Here is an 18,270-nt window from a genome sequence, read left to right as displayed (position 1 = left end):
ATCTGCCTGCAGGCACAGGAGTGACTTCAAGTGAGAACTAGCCAGTTAAACCCAGGCAACCCCAAAGAACGCAAGGCATAACAATAAATTGGTTGTTTTAAGAAACTAAACTTTGGAGAGGTTTATTATGCAGCAGTAGATAACCAGAAAACCAATAACACCTAAAACCTGGTTGGTCTGTATTCAGTTTTCTTCCACTTTTTCAAAAATATCTTTTTACGTACCTATATAATAATACCCTAATAAAATCTTGATAGAGCTTCCTGGTTGGTAAGCACATCAGTGCACCAGGAGGATAAGGTACCCTCATCCATGCAGAGGACACAGAAGCTCTGCAGGGTACTCTTTCCTGTATCCTTTAGAATAAAACTGAAATTGTTAAATACAGCACTTTCCTGAGTTCTGTAAGGGGATCATGGTAACCCCCCAGATTTATAGCTGGCTTAAAGTGGCCTAGGGAACTGTGATTAAAGGAACTTTAATCTGTAGATTCTGATGCTAACTCAGGATAAAAGTTAGCATCAGAAGGGTATTACAGTACACCAATACCATTACATTTTCTACTCTTTCTCACATGTTCACATTGGGTTGTCCTTGGTCACAAATTTTGATATGTAGGATGTAATGGTTCTACAAATAAGATTCTGTGATATTACTTCTGTTGGTCTCCTGAGCCAAAGGTTAGCATACTTTCTTCTGTAAAGAGCCAGGTACTATTTTAGGGTTTGTGGCAAATAGTCTCTGTCATTACTAGTCATATTTCCTTGTAGTATAACAACAGCTATAGACAGTATATGAGGAATGCGCATAAAATGGTAAAACTCAGTGGCGGACTGTAGTTGGCTTATGGACTACAGATGACCAACTTCTAAATTGTTTTAGAAATAGGCTTGCTATTCTTGAGAGAAAGGGAGAAGGGCTAGGATTTTGACTTACACCGAAGGCTAGCAGTACTTCTATTACAAAAGAAATACATGCTTGTAGAAATTTTGAGATAATTATTAGTTTGATGGTAATTTTGCAGGTAAGCTGTGTATGGAGAGATTAAGTAATTTAACCAGATAAGTGACTAGCAAGTGATAAAGCTAGAATTCAAAACCAAGTGTTTGACTGTAAAGCAGAAGTTCTTAACCATGCTGTACAGGAACAGCAAAGGAATTATCTTGGGATCCCACTGCCCAAATATAATACAAATAGTAGTTTGGTTTATTTCCTTTTATTATTTGTTCTCTACAAGCTTTGTTTTGTCATTCTACATAGTCAGTTTTACAATATGCAGCTAATTCTGTACCCAGAGCAGCCATTTCTCATCAAGTCATAGTTGATTATTTATATGGCTGGACTAAAGAAATGTATGGGATGCCAGAAGACCCTTATCAGAGAATATTGTCTGTAGCTCTTTGGAATTGTCAAAATGCTGCTTTAGTCAAAATTTTTCCCAAGGCTGCTTGGCTAGCAAGGGCAGAAATGTTACTTGAGCACAGGATTTGTGTTTTTTACTTTAAAGTATAAGCTGTCTGCTCCCCATTTCATCCCTATTTAGACTCTTCTCCCTTCATCCTGTTTCCTGCCCTGTATTTAAAAATAGACACTAGTCTAAAACAGATTAAATAGCTTTTCAAAAACAGCCTTTAAAACTGGAAACAAAAAACACTAAAAAAATAATAATACATAGACAAACTTCATACTTTCTATAAAAATTTACTCAAAATGGATCTGAGACTTAAATATGAAACAAAACTATAATAAAACCTTTAGATAAATCATAGAAAAGTTTCAGGAAACAGGGATGGGCAAAGAGTTCCTGACACAAATACAATACAGAAAGGAAACATTGATGAATATAAAATGTGCTGTGCAAGTTTGTAATAGCTAAATCTTGGAAACAGCCCAAATACCCATCAACCAATGAATAGATAAAGAAGATGGTTTTTCTATGCAGTGGAGCCATAGGAAAGATAAACTTGAGACATTTTTAGCTAAATAGATATACCTTGAGACCATGCTCTTAAGTGAAATAAATTGGACAAATGTGTATAAATACTACATTGTTTTTCTCATGTGAGTAACTGAAAATGTAAATGATGACCAAAATGTATAGCAGATATTGTGAGATAGGGGGAAAAAAATGTTCTAATGGATAGGAGAACCAGGGAGGGAGGCTAGAGAAAGGGAGGAAGGGAAAGAAAAAAAATGAGAAGAGAAGGAAAAAATGGAAACAAAGTTTTGTAAACAAGGAGAAGAGGTACTGAAGAGAGGATAAGGGAATGGAGGAACAAAAGAATCAAGATATATCGTGTATCAGGAATAAATTCCCTATGATGATTGTGATCTTTATATATATCTAAAATGTACCAATAAATTTAATTAATTTTTAAAACATGCTATGTGGAAGACTATGTGGAAAGGATATAAGGACAGAATGTAGTCTAGAGGAAAATAATTAGAGGCCACATCTGACAAAGAAGCTAGTTTGTAGACTGTGTAACACTCTAGAATGAAAGCACTAAAGGGGACATAACACATGAAAAGTTGTTCAGCATCGTCAACAAATGCAAATTAAACCTCCACATATGCAAAACAGTGACACCACCAGATCCAGAAAAGGACGTAGAGGAACTGGATTGCTCATTCATGCCAGTGGTTATAGAAGTAGTATAGCCACTGTGGAAAAAGTTTGACAGATATTTAAAAAACTAAACATATTACCATATGACCCAGCAATTATACTCTTGGGCATTGTCTTAGAGAAATGACAATTTACATTTGTACCAAGACTTGTATATAAATGTTCACAGCAGCTCTAATTGCAATCACCAAAAATTGCAAAGAACTTTGATGTATTTTAGTAGGTGATTAATTAGACTGTGGTAAATCCATGCTATGGAATACTACTTCGCAGTAACAAGAAATGAATTATTGATACACACAACAATTTGAATGACACTCTGTAAAGAATTAGCCCAAGCAAAAAGAGCCAGTCTCAAAAGGTTATATAAGTGTGATGCCATTTATATAGCAGTTTTGAAATTGCAAAACTTTAGACCTGAATAGTAGAGTAATGGTTGCCAGGACATGGAAGTGGAGGACAGAGGTGGGTTGCTATGAAAGGACAGTACAGGCAAGCAGTACAGGCGAGCAGTACAGGCTCCTTGTGTGCTGGAACTCTTTTCCATCTTGACTGTGGTGATTGATACTTGAAATTGTAGAGCTAAGTACCCACACATACACATAGATGTGTCCAAGTAAAACTAGGGAAATCTGGGCAAGATAGATGGGCTATATCAACATTAGTATTATGGTTGTGATACTATCTCATAGTCTTTGTAGAATGTTAGAGGGAAATTGAGTAAAATGTGCCTTTTCTTACAACTGTAAATGAGCTTCAATTATCAATAAAAATTACATTATTAATATCTCTATAAAATTCACATAGTATGGGTTTCTGTATTACATTTTGAACCAGGTAATTCATTGTATGGGAAGTATTTTAGAGTGTTTATCAGCATCCCTGATTTCTGTCATCTTGGTGCAAGTAATTCCCTGATTTCTGATAATTGCAAATGCTTTCAGACATTGCCAAATGCCTTCTGGGAGACAAAATTGCCCTCAGATGAATGCCACTGAACTTTAGGAATAACATTCTTATATGCCTTTTTTTTTTTTTTTTTTTTTTTCCTTTTCCAGACAGGGTCTCACTATATAGTCGAGACTGACCTGGAACTCACTATGTAGCCCAGGCTGGTCTCCAACTCACAGCGATCCTCCTACCTCAGCCTCCTGAGTGCTGGGATTACAGGTGTACACCACCATGCCCAGATGTTGTCCTATGTGCTTTCTAAAGCATGTCACACATACAGTTTTGCATAGGCTAGTCATTTGATAGAAGAATAGCCCATTTCCCTTCCACACATCCCTGTATGGAGTTGGGGGAGCTTTCTTAGAGAGACTGCTCAGACTGGTCTGAAACCTGAAGCCTAGTGATGAGCACAGCTCAGGCTGTAGTCCTTAAGTGCAGCAGAAGCATGAAGTCTGAACCATGGGCAGAGGGCAGCTCTGATTGTGTATCTTGATAGATAGACAAGTCAAAAAGTACTGATTCCAAGTTGCTCTGATCGTTTCCTTTGAAACACTGTAGGTATGTCATAATTGATAGAAGGACCAAATACATGGCAAGGTATTTCCCGGGTCCTTCTGATAAATCCTTATGTCTGGGTGTGAATCCATTAACCTCAAAGGGCCCTACCAGTCAAGATAGATGGTAAAACATGAAGTTTCATTGTCTTCTAGGGAATTCCTTATGTTCAAGGAGTCTTTTTCATGTAATTTACTTTTTTTTTTACCATTTTTCTTTAAGGAATTGTCTATTCTTACTCTGCTTAGATTTCAGTTGCAGTATTCTTTTTCCCATTTTTATCTCTTCACTTGAACTATAAAAATTTTTACATATAAAATCTTATTGCAATTACTAACATTGTAACTCTTGCTTGCCTTTATTCTTTTGAAGGCATTTTACTACCTTTTTTTGCTTACTCTTTGACATTTGAATTAAATGGATGTAGTTGGGTTTTAATTTTTAAACACAATCTTTGTTTTTTTAAAATAGTCTTATTTACCACCACCCGCCTCACAAGCACAAGGACCTGAGTTCGATCCCCAGTACCAAAAAAAAAAGTCTCATTTAATCTTGCTAAAAGTATGTTTGTTATTTTCCATCTGTCACATGTTTTCCATTAATTTTATGCTTTCTTCAGGCTTTTTCTTTGTTGAGAGTGTGTGGGTATGGGTGTGGGTGTGGGTGGGTGTGTAAAATCCTCTTGACCTAGGGTCCCAATTTTAAGATACATATTTAAGATAAAATTAAGCTTTTGTTTTTCAGAAATGAAATAGTGACTAATATGATCTCCTTTCTCTCAGCACTTGATTCATACTGCAGTCTTGATTATTATAGCTAAATGATCATTTTTCTGTTTTGTGCTTTATACTTCAAAAACATTTTTTCTGCTTTTCTGACCTTATTCCCACAGTTCTTTGCATTGATACCTTCATTTCTTTCACAGTACAGCTTCCTCACTTGTGATTCTTATTCAGTAGCAGTTTAATTGGCCAGAATATCATTGTGATTCTTTTCCTGCTCCAGGACATTCACCTAGGTGATAGACTTTCTGAGTTACCTTTCTGTCACCCTCATGTGGGAACCACAGACCTGGTATTCAGGAATTCTTTGATCACCTTTTATTGTATATGGTGACATAATAAATTGTATGTTTCAGTGTATAATTTGAAAAAGTTTGACACACCTGCACATCTGTGGAACCATCGCTGTGATCAAGATAAGGAACATATCCATTGCCACAAAAGTCTATTTGTACCCCCCTGGTGACCTCTTCACATGCTCTTTCCCCAGGCTTCCTCTTACTGGTCAGCCACCATACTCAGTTTATATTTTAAAATGGGATCATACAGAATGTACTTTCGATGGTGAATGGTTTTGTTTGGTTTTGACAGGGTCTCACTATGCAGTCCAGATTGGCTATAAACTCAGCCTCTATATTGTGCTGGGATGCACTTTTGTTGGGGTCTGGTTTCTTTCACTTACCATATTATTTGGATTTTATTTTGAGATTCAGCCTTTTTGGTTGTGTATGTCAATAGTTTATTCTTTTTATTGTTGAGAAGTATTCCATTGTATGGATATGTTGATGGAAATTTGGTTCGTGTCACTATTGAGTTACCATAAATAAAGCTAATGTGAACATTTATGTACAAGTCTTTTTATGGACATAGTTTTTGTTACTCTTGGGGAAATACCTAGGAGTGGAGTGACTGAGTCATATGGTAGGTGGATATTTAACTTTGTAGGAAATTGCCAAATTTCTGCACTGGTTGTTCTGTTTTACATGCAGTCCCAGGCCGGGGATTTAGCTCAGTGGTTCTGCCACCTGCCTCACAAGCGCAAGGTCCCAAGTTCAATCCCCAGTACCAAAAATTAAATAAATTAAAAAATTTAAAAATAAATAAAATTTTTAAAATCAATTAAATAAATAAATTACATGCACTCCCACCAGCAGTGTGAGAGTTCTAGTTGCTTTCCATCCTTGCCAACTCTTTAAGTGTGGACATTATAATAGGAGTGTAGTATCTCTTTGTAGTTTTTCACTGAGCATTTTTTCATATGCTTAGTTAACATTTGTATAATTGCTTACTGTAAAATATTGGGTTCTTATTAAGGATTTCTTTTTCAGGTTATTTATATTTATAGTAATATTTATTCGGGATACCATTTGTTCATCAGATATGGAATTGGCACATATTTTCTTGTTCCTTTTCATGTTCATTACATAATCTTGGTGAATATGTTTTTAATTTTGATGAAGTTTAGTTTTTTCCTCTTTATGACTAGCGAGATTTTATTCATGAAATTTTTATCAGATTTCAAAGTTGCAAAGATAGCCTGTTTTCTTGTTGCTGCTTTATGATTTTAATTTTTATACATGGAAATGATTTATCTGAAATTAATTTGAATATGTGGTGAGAAGAATGGATAAAGGCTCTTTTTTTCTATAGTGGCTTTCAAGTGTGTGTGTGTGTTTCTTAGTTTGTTCAGTTCCATTGATCTGACCATACCACATTGTCTTGATTACTAGTTTTTTAAAATTGTGGTTAAATGTACAGTTCAGCAGCATTAAGTACATTCACACTGTTGTACAACCACCACAGTCATCCAGCTCCAGAACTTTTTAATCTTCCATACCAAAACTCTTTCCCGTTAAATAACTCCTTATTCTTCTATCTCCCTTACCCTTGGCAGCAATTCTACTTTCTGTCTATAAATTTGACTTTTCTAATTACTGTAGCTCATTTATGTGGAATCATTCAGAGTTTGCCTTTTATGACTAGCTTATTCCACTTAGTGTAATATAGAATTAACCAAGGCTCATTCATTGAAATATACATCAATTTCCTTCTTTTTTAAGTCTGAATAATTCCATTTTAAGTCTGAATAATTCCACCAACATTTCGTTGGTGTCACAGTGGACTCTGGTTGTTCACCCTTTCACTGTTGTGAATAATGTTGCTGTGAACATAGTTTCATACAATATCTGTCTGAGTCCCTGTTTTCAATCTCTTGGGATGTATACCCAGAAGTGGGATTGCTAGATCATATGGTAATTCTGTTTAATTTTTTGCATAACTGTCATATATTTTCATAGTGGCTCCACTGTATTTTATCACCATCAGCAGTGTACAAGAGCTCCAGTTTTTTTTACATCTTTGCCTATATTTACTTTTGGTTGTTTTTTTTTAAGTAATAACCATTCTAATAGGTATGAAGTGATAAGGTGATTTTGATTTGTATTTCACTTTTGATTAGTGATGTTCAGCATCTTTCAGTGTACCTTCTGGCCATCTGTGTGCCTCCTTTGGAGAAACTGCTGTCTATTCAAGGCCTTTACCTGTTTTTGAGTCAGATTATGTTTTCCTTGTCAAACTGTAGGTATTCTTTGTAGAGTGTAGATATTAATCTCTTATCACACATGTGACTTGCAAATGTTTTCTCCCATTCTTTGTGCAATAGCCTGTCAAATGTATACACACTTCAGAAAATGAAAAACTCATAAAATATTTTAATGTTAATTTTATTGAGACCTCATGAGATTAATACAAGTTACCCTTGGCCTCTGCAATTACAAGAGGTACTCAAAGTGGTGGCCAGTAGCTTCCAGACATTTATTAGTACAGTGAACTGCTGCTTGGATAACCTTGGTCATCAAGTTTGCTGCACATGCATTTTCTAGTTTCTTTTCTCAGGACCAGCAGTGTGTAGTGGGTTTTTTGCAATATATGTCATCTTCTAGGGTCCCCTATACAAGAATAACACCATCTGTTGACAAAAACATTTCCTGAAGTGTGTATGCATTTTTTTGGTGGACTCTGTATAATAATGGGGAAATGCCATAGCACCAGTGATTCTTCTAATTAAAAATGTAGCATCCTGCCTTTGGATAAGTTTACTGGTGGTGTTCCCTGGAGTGCTGGCATTTTCTCACACAGCATTAAGATGTTCATGCCCTTCTTCTCTTAAAACTACAATAGTAGTCTCCTAATCCTACTTTTTCTGTTTTCTTCTTTTTAATTCATCATCTGTACTGTGGTCAGAACAATACTTTAAGCCACATCACAGTCTGTTTCTTACTCTTTCAGATCCCTTTTGTTGCATACAGTATAATTCAGACTGCTTATCATGGTTTCTTAACCAGACACAACACAAGACTTGCTCCTGCCTAGCCCTCCAACCTTATTCTCAAGAGAGCTGGGTAGATCTGCTGTCTATTTCTTGAACATACCAAGCTGGTTCCTTTACCAGGGGCCTTTGCACATGTTCTTTTCCTCTATTAGCACCCATGCCACTTCTACACCACTCTTTTTCTGTCTTTCAGATTTTAGTGTAAATGTTAGCTGTCCAGTCAGCTTTCCTTGTGACATATTAAAGTACATCATCTATTCCCTTCCACAGCACCTTTGCAACACTTAAGACCTTTTTCAATATGTACATACTAATGTCATGTTTGGATGACTCTCTCCCATCCCTGCTGTGGGCCAAGCTCCATGACAGCAAGGATCATTTAGACATGACACACAGCTCACAGTTGGTAAGAGGTGGGTAGTGAGGGGCACACATGGTTCCACAAGAAGTAACCATGAAGAATGCTCTTACAGGATTTGTATTATTTGTCAAAATAAATCACATTATCTTGTATTATCGCCATGTGTGTTCCAAACTTGATCCAGATCACTTTCTCATTTGAATTACCTAATTCAAAAATTAGGTAATGACCAGTCATTTCATATGATTTGGGAATCAGTTTTAATCTGAGAATCCAAGTGTATATTAGATCAAGGTTGAAAGTACAATAAAGTATTTTGGATATTCCATATATATATATATATAAAATTAAAATTTTGCTTTTTGTATTTTCATTATGATTTTTTTCCTTTTACAGACTGAGACAACACTTGGACTCAGTTCATATCAACAGAAAAGGTAAGGCTTACATATTCAAAAAGATATTAACATACTTTTAGGTTCTTTGGGGGATTCCTGCAGTTCTCTCCTTCACTTCCCTAGGATTTTGTTTTGTTTTGTTGTGAGCAGGAAATAGCAAATTTAAAGTTGCATTGTATCATGTATTTCTAAGTATTATATATGGAAAACCAAGTCTAAATTTGATTTTTTTTGTTTTTTTGTTTTTTTTTGTACTGGGGATCGAACTTGGGAACTTGTGCTTGTGAGGCAGGTGGCAGAACCACTGAGCTAAATCTCCAGCTCCATCTAAATCTGAATTTGCTTGTAATGCAGTCGTGTAATATGCCTCTATGATAGTCAGCTTCTGTTACTATAGCAAATGCCTGACAGAATCAATGCATGAAGAGAAGTTTATTTTGGCTCACAGATTTAGATGGTTCAGTCCATGATAGGTTGGCTCCATTGCTTTGGGCCTGTGGAAGGAGCATGGGGTGGAGCAAAACTGCTCACCTTATCACCACAGAGCCAAGATAGTAATGACAGGGCTGGGATCCCACAGACCCCTTTAAGGGCATGCTTCCAATGACCTAAGACTTCCCACCAGGTTCTGCCTCTTACAGCTCCCAACACCTCCTCGTGGGGACCACGCCTCCAGCACAGGGGCTTTCAGGAGACATTGAAGATCCAATTATATACAGAGGGCTTTTACTCAGAGCTGACACTCCCCTTGCTTTGAAAGAAGAGCATCTCTATGACTTCTTTTGTGGTCATCACTACCTTTTGTGCTGCCCTCATTTCCCAGGGTTCTGCCTGCAGGCAGAAGCTCAGATCTGGGGAATTCATTCTTGTGATTCAAAGAAGTCCCTCATAAGCACCACTTTCCCTGTGATGCCACAGCTTTCTTTTACCTCAGGTATTGTGAAAACACATAAATGGCTGTGAATTTCAAAATGCTTGCCATGCCTACCCATCCCTAAATTTTGTTTTGTTTTGTTTTGGTTTGTTTTTTTTGAGACAGGGTCTCACTATGTAGTTGAGACTGACCTGGAACTCATTATGCAGCCCCGGCTGGTCTCGAACTCATAGCGATCCTCCTGCCTCAGTCTCTCAAGTGCTGGGATTACAGGCGGGCGCCACCATGCCCAGCCATCCCTAAATTTTACCTTTTCATGTCCCTCAGAGAAAAGGATAAAAGCAGGATGAACTGGCCTTGTCCCTTTTCCATATCCAGTCAATACCTGCTGCAGAAGGGGAGTAGAAGTTGTCTTTAAGACAGCTAGTCCCATCGCTTCTCGGCCTTTTGGCTAAGATCAAGTGAAGACAACCAGTCCCGCCCTCAGCTGTTTCATGTTCACCCCAGACTGTACTTATTGCTTCCTTAGGGAGCCGTAGATTTAAAGGAGCTGAGCTCAGAGGGCTCAACATACTGATGTAGTTGCCGCTCCTGTTCACCAAGAACAGCTGGCCACCCCCCAGCTCCTGTTCTCGTGAGTGTCCTTGAGTAACAATTGGAATGTGGGCAGTGCTGTCAGTGGGTTCTCAGATGGCTGGCCCATTGTACATACTATAAAACTCAGTCATTTTACAGTGAGTGTTTTGAGGAGTATATTTTATTCTGATGAGATACCTGTTCCTGAAAAGAGAGCTAAACAAATTTATCTTTAAAAATTATCAATAAGTAATCTGATGAAATCAGGTATCAAAGTAGGGGAGGCAGCACAAGATGCCCTGACCTCACTGTCATCACTGCAGTCCAAGAGAGGGAAGCAGTTCCTCTTCATGCAGGCTGTATCAATAAAGAATTTTATTTTCAGAGAAAGATGTCAAATACTTATATGAGTAGGACAATTAAAACTTTGCTTTTTCATAGATATAATAATTCAGTAATTTCCACTTTTGCTTTTTCACTCTCTCATACCTGCAATAATATGAGCCCTTTTCTCTCTCGCACTGTCTGTCCTGGTACATGTGCACTGTTGGGACCTGCCCTGCATAAATGCTGCCCAATATTTTTGGTACTGGGGCACATTGTCTCCAGGTCCGTGTGAGTCTAGCCTGTTGTCTCCTTCATTGGAATATCTAAGAACTCCAGAACTCTCTGACATATCTAGAGCCAACATAGCAAAGATAAAAGCACACCTATTGTCTTGTGCTTCTTCTTTGATCCTTTAGACCAACAGATAGGAAATTAGCTATAGAACTAGGCTGATTTACATTAATGAAGATGATGTTTTCATCCTTGATCAAAAATCTAAGTTTTAAGTATTTAAAATATTATTTTACATATACTCAGTATAGTGAAGAATTTCCATCAATGCATAATCAAATTCTCAGTTCAGTTTTCATTTACCCATCATCTAGCTGACATATTAACCCAGACTCGGGCATAAAGTTAGGAATTCAAGCAGAGCACAGAAAAGGTGGCTTGTCTTTGCTTTATGATGATCTGAGGTCTCAGCTATTGAAACTTCAAACCTACAAAAATGACTCAGCACCTTGGACTGGAGGCTTGGTCACTCATGTTTTGATGCGAGTGTGTTAGCTATGATCTCAGCTGGCTGTCACCTGGAATGCCTATATGTGGGTCAGTACATGTGGTCTTTTCATATGGGCTGGTTTGGACTTTGTCGCTCCTGGTAGCTGGATTCTAGGAGTGAATCTTCATCCCAAAGTGAACCAGTGGAAATTGTATCACCTTTTATAACCAACCCTAGGAAATCGTATAGTTACTTCTGTCATACATTGTTAGGCAACCAGTAAGTTCATTTTGCAAGGGCTCAAGACAGAGGCAAGGGAGAAGACACCTCTCTAGCCAAGGACAGGATGTCAGGATTTGCAGACATATTTTATAACCAACATACTTCATATTTTATATGTATGACCAGGACCATGAATTAGATAAACATTAATATCAAATTATTATGCAGTATCCATATGGCACTGGATTAGGGACAAAAACACATCTTAGCTGTGCATGCTATAACAAAATGCCATAGACTGGAGGGCTTAATACCACACATTTGTTTGTCTTAGTTCTGGAGGCAGAGAAGTATCAGATCAAGATCCTGGCTGACTTCCTTCCTGGTGAGGACTCTATTCCTGGCTTGTTCTTTCTTGCTGTGCCCTCACAGAGGAAGAGGAGAGAGGGATGAGAAAAAGGGTGAGAAGGAGAGCCAGAGACATATACCACACACACAAAGACAGAGGGAGAGGGGCAGAGAGAGGCGTCTGGTATCTCTTCTTTTTTTTTGTACAGGGAATTGAACTTAGGACCTTGCACTTGTGAGGCAGGCAGCAGAACACTGAGCTAAATCTCTTCTTAAAATGTCACTAGTCCTATCATGTAGACCTCACCTCATGACCTCATCTAAACCCAGTTATCTCCCAAAAGCCTCACTTCCAAATACCATCATTTTGGGATTTATAAGCCTTCAACAGTTGAGTTTTGGAGAGACAAAGCTCATAGTATCATTCAAGTCCAGATTTAGATTCTGTGCCTATCAAATATCTAAGAACTAAAGAGCTGTATTTATGCATTACCCTTAATAAGTTATTTTAAAACACCTATGGCATAGAAAAACATACAGTATCCATATTTACCTAGCACATGATAATCAGTATCCATACTTAGCTGGCACATAGCTCTTCACTGGAAGAATTTAGCTGTTTGTTGTTTTGTTTTGTTCTTTACTATGTATGTAGTGTTGCACATTCTAAACATTGTTAGAGCTCTCATTTTAGTAGTTATAACTTCACTGAAAATGTACATGTAAAACAGAACAAAGTAAAATATAGTATTAAATATGTCTAGTTGTGTAACAACAGACGTTATAAGTTTTTTCAGTTAAAAAAAGTATATGTGTCAGAATTTGGACTTGGGTTGCCAATTTAAGATGAAGCCTATCATATAATCAGGGATGGTTCTAATTATAAGAGATCCTAATCATCATGTTGAGCCCCCTTGATGAATTATTAAGGAACCAAAGGGCTAAGACATGGGGGATGTTAAAAGTGGCAGAGTTAGAGTGGTCAGTCTTCTGATTGACAGCCCAGTGTGTCATTTTCTTCCTCTAGTCTTATATCAAGTATGGGATCTTTCAGCGTTCCCTGTATTTGCTCTGTTAGCCAATATTTGGCAAGAGGACTATGGCATAAGAATTAGAGGAGAAAGGCTGTGAAGTAGAGAATGCCCCTGAAGGATGTGGAAGGCAAGTTGCGCTGATTGAGCCTACCCAGTAGGGAAGATGTTGGTGAGAGAGATGCACAGCCAGCTTTTAGTTTCTTAGTGTGTGTGTTGTCCTTCTGTACTCTCCCTCTCTCAGGGGTCTTTTGAAGGAGAGTAAAGAAAGCACTTCTGTTGAGGTCATAAAGTGTTTCTTAATTGGCTAAATGCAACCTGCTTTGTGGAAGCAATGTATTTGAAAGGGTGTTGTAATCAGATGCTGTAAGCCTTAGGCTTTAATTGTACAGGGTCAAGGTACCAAAAGCACCTGTGTTCCACATCGCTGTCATCAAAACAGTCCACAACCCCCATGTCACAGCCAAGGTGAAGGATAGCTTCTGGCTCCAGAACTTTGTCTCTTCACCTGATCTACACTGCCTCCACTCATCTTTCCTGTAGGATACCCCCCAGTGCATTAGAGACCATTTCTGCATCAATCTCTCACTTTGTTTTATTCCCCAGTTGTACGGTCCACCTGCTGTCCTCTTGGCTTTTCCAGTAAGACAATAGGGTAAACCCTGTCCTATCTCATACTGCCTGTATATGATCTGTAAGTCAGATCTCTCATTTTGTTCATGAAACTTAGCCTGCCCAGGGAATTTACAGCGTAAAAAGCTTAGTTTGATGGAATGATTCTCTAGGTAGTAGATTGATTAGATGTTCTGATATAGGGCTCTGTCTACCATTTGATCATCATTGTCCCCTACCCCTGTCATTGTCCTCCACTTTAGTTTTGGGGTAAACCTGGCTTAAGAGCTTCCAGGACATTCTGAAAAGGAAAGAGCTGGTGCTTGTACAAACTCAGGATTGGGGGCAGTAAAAACTGTGAAAAATAGAATTTTTCAGGATACCCTATTTTGTACTTCAGTCTTCTGGTTCACTGTAGTATTTTAAAATGTGATTATCACATAAAAATATGTTTGTTTTTAAAGGCACTGGTTTTGCATAATGGATGGTAGAGGATGTGCATATAGTATCCCATCTGTTTATATAAGTTAATGTCAAAATATTATAATGGGTACTAATGTTAATATGTTGTGACATAAGGCCACCTTTTAAGGATGGTCTTTTCTTATGTATGGTACCCTTTGGTGAGAGATTTCCAATCACATATCTGAGTTCTTTGTTCACAAGCTCTGTGACCTTGAAGAAAAGCTTCTGAAAATGATTTTTATTTAACTGAACATGATTTTTACCTGCAAATTGAGGGAAAAAACTTCTGATATATCTTATATATGATATAAAGTTATGCAATTGTATAAGGTTACTTTCAGGATCAAATGAGGATGTTAGTAGCTCATAAACTTTAAAATGTAATATGACTGTTTTGAGTGTTTGCTAATTGGTTCATGTAGTCATTCAGCAAATATATATTGGGATCCATATGGACACCAGGCATTATACAATTGGCAATTCAGTTATCATATGCATTATTTACTGCAGTGTAATAATTTACCCAAAACCTAGTTGGCCTAAAGCAACAAACATTTACTGTCTTTCACTTTGTGTAAGTGGGTAATTTGGAGTGGCTTAGCTAAGCAGTAGTGGTTCAGCGTCTCTGGTGAGATTGCAGTCAAGATACCATCCACACTGTGCACATCTCACAAGCACAAGGTCATGAGTTCAAACTTCAGTACCAAAAAAAAAAAAAGAGAGAGAGAGAGAGAGATACCATCCACAGCTGTGGTCACCTGAAGGCCTAAGCCTGGAAGATGCTCTTCCACGCTGGCTTATTCACATGGCTGCTGGCAGAGGCTTCAGTTCCTTGCTGGCTGTTGGTAGGAGGCCTTTGGTCACCATGTTCACCATGTGGAACCTATAGAGCTGCTTCATTATTTTCCAATCCTGGAAGCTGGTATCCCCCAAAGCAGGTAATCCAAGAGGAAGCCGCAGAGCCTTTGCAACTGAGTTTAAAAGTCATGTACCATCACTTCCACCATACTGTATTAATGAAAAGAGAGCTAAGCCCCATCTTTTGAAGATAGGAGTATCAGAAAATTTGGGAATATATTTTAAAACCACCACAGTGCTGGATGGATGGGCAAGTTAGTCAAGACTCCTGCCATGATGAAGCATGTGTTCATTCTATTGGGGAAAGCAGACAGTAAACTGCTGAATAAATAACACAACAGCTGCTAGAGAAAAATATGGGACAGAAAGAACCCCGTTGTGTCTTCAGATTGGGTGTTAGGGAGGACCATCATGCTGATGTGTATGCTTACCTTGTAAAAGAAGAGCTTTTCAGACAAAGGAACAGCTAGTGCAAAGTCTTATGTTGGGAAAATTTTTGTTTTGTTGGTACTAGAGCTGGATATCTTAGTGAAACCTATTCAAGGAAAATTATATATCTAAGGACATATTAGGCAAAAAGGATATGAGTGTGTGTCCATGTATATTCAGTACCTGTAAGAACCAAGGCCTTCTTTAAGTTTCTGGATATTTTTGTCTTACCTCCTGGAAAATAAGGTATGAAAAACAGACCTACTGATTAGAGTGCAGTATTTGTTTAGAGTTCTTTTTTCTGTAGCTGAGAAAATATTATCAAAGTTCTGTTTATCACATTTAGCTGACTTTTCAAGTTGTTCACCTTTCTCTCATGCTTCTCCTTTTTTGGCACCTTCTCTTACCCCATCTTCAGTATGGTTGTATACCAATTTTCTTACAGTAGAATGTTAGTTTTAAGCTTTAATCTGTTTTTTGTTTGTTTGTTTGTTTGTTTTGGTTTTTTGAGACAGGGTCTCACTATGTAGTTGAGACTGACCTTGAACTCACTATGTGGCCCAGGCTGGTCTCGAACTCACAGTGATCCTCCTGCCTCAGCCTCCCAAGTGCTGGGATTATAGGCATGCACCACCACCCCCAACTATAGCTTTAGTTAATCTGATGGCCAGAAATTCTATCATTGTGCAGTTTTAGTTTGTCTTTCTCTAATTATGGGTGAGATTAACCATCGTTTCCTTTATTTTAGGATTATGTTTATATTTTTATGTATTTTACCCATTTTTAATAGGGCATTTGATCTTTATTACATCTTTAAGGATCTTTTATATATTAAGAGATATTAATTCCATGTTGCAAATACCTTTTTCTTGTTAGTAGTCTTAGTTTTGGGGGAAAAAAGCACTTCAGTATAAAGACACAAGTAGGTTAAATGTAAAAGGTGTGGGGCAGAGGTAGCATAATCTTATAAAGGCTAAGGTAGTTATTTTGGTGTCGGACAAAGCAGACTTTAGGACAGAATGTTATAAGAGATAAGGAGGAGACTTCACAATTATGATAGAGACAAGTCTATTAGGAAGTTACAACAATCCCAATTCTGGGTAAGTCTAATGTCTGAGCTTCAAAATACGGGAAGAAAACATGAACAAAACCCAAGGAGGAAATAGACAAATCTGCAGTCATAGTAAAGGATTTCCATGTGCATCTATCAGTAACTTATAAAATAGAAATCACAGTGGTGCCACACCTGCCTGGCAAGTACAAGGTCCTCAGTTCAATCCCAGTAACACAAACACACACACACACACACACACACGCACACTCACACAAAAACAGTAGTAATATAGATTTGAACACAATCATTTTGACCTGATAGCTACTATGTACTACACCCACAGCAGCAGATTTTACAGATTATGTTCTAATCACTGCATAAAAAAATCTAGACATTGGAAGCATCAGAAATTTTCAAATAAATACTCATGGGTGAAAGAAGAAACCACAAGGAAAATTTGAAAATAAAAATACATGTCCTAATCTGCTTGGGCTGGGCTACCATAACAAAATATCATACACCAAGTCCTTACACAAAGGGTTACTTGTTTTCTTACAGCTCTGAAGTCCAGAAGTGTGGGACTAGGTGGCCAATATGGTCTGTTTTCAGGGAAGCATCTCTTGTTGGCTTGTAAGCAGTAGCTATCGTACTGTCACTCCTATCATCTCTTAGTATGCATGAAGAGCCCCCATCCTAATGACCATGTTCCACCTTGATTAACTCCTCTATGGGCTTTCTCTGCAAATACAGTCATACTGGAGATCACAACTTCACCATATGGATATGCTGTGGGTGGGGGGAGTAGGGGTAAGCACACAATTCATCTCATAAAACAAGAAGTTTTCTGAAATTTAACTAAAATAATACTTAGATGGAAATTTATATCCTATTTCAGACAAGAAGAAAAATTTAAACATCAGTGATGTACATTTCCATCTAGTATAGGAAAAGAACATCTACTTAACCTCATACTATTTAAATAGCAAGACTAAAATACAGGATATTTTTAAAATCAGTTAAGTAGAAAGTGGAAAAATATGAGAACAATAATAATAACTGACCAACTGTAAAGAATAAAACAACGAATAAACCTTAATTTACATTGGTTCAGAAAATCCACTTGGGCTTGGTGGTACAAGGCAGGAGGATCACTGTGAGTTCGAGACCAGCCTGGGCTACGTAGTGAGTTCCAGGGCACTGTCAGCTACATAGTGAGATCTTGTCTCAAAAAACCAAAAAAAAAAAAAACAAAAAAACAAAAAAACAAAGAAAGAAAGAAAATACAAAAAAAAAAAATCAGTGATGAAAACAACATCATTTCTGATTCTGGTAAGAATCATGGTAAGAAATATCATTCATTTTATTCCAACAAATTTGGTAACTAAGGTGAAGTGAACAATTCCTTGAAAGATAGCAATTATGAAAATAAACAAAGGATGAATTAGAAAATAGAAATTTTCCTTATATCTGTTAAAGACATAGTTTATAGTTTTAAGCACTTGCACAATAAAAACTGCAGACCCATATAACTTAACTGATAAATACTGTCACATACCTTGCAGAGAAATAACACTAATTTTCAGAATATTCCAGAAAACAAAGGAAGAAGCTATCCTTTCATACACAGAACTAGAGATTATATCACTGTGAACATATATCTATAAATCCTTAACAAAATATTAGTAAATTGAATTAGAAATGTGTAAGGATAGGACATTGTGACAGAATGAGATTTATCTCAGGAAT

At 37.4% G+C, this 18,270-nt stretch overlaps 1 protein-coding gene across 2 annotated transcripts in view; it reads left to right on the top strand.

Annotated features, from left to right (window-relative positions):
• Positions 1 to 18,270, top strand: part of Tmem131 (transmembrane protein 131) — a 179,820-nt gene that overhangs the window by 53,099 nt on the left and 108,451 nt on the right. For both annotated transcript variants that reach the window (XM_010638092.2, XM_010638091.2), the window contains exon 3: positions 9,006 to 9,046. In XM_010638092.2, the coding sequence (XP_010636394.1) occupies positions 9,006 to 9,046 (41 nt within the window). The remainder of the gene's footprint in view (positions 1 to 9,005; positions 9,047 to 18,270) is intronic.

The sequence above is a fragment of the Fukomys damarensis genome, unplaced genomic scaffold (genome assembly GCF_012274545.1).
Source record: "Fukomys damarensis isolate Sample0158 unplaced genomic scaffold, DMR_v1.0_HiC HiC_scaffold_9, whole genome shotgun sequence".
Lineage (NCBI taxonomy): Eukaryota > Metazoa > Chordata > Mammalia > Rodentia > Bathyergidae > Fukomys > Fukomys damarensis.
This window is presented reverse-complemented; position numbering and strand designations above follow the sequence as displayed.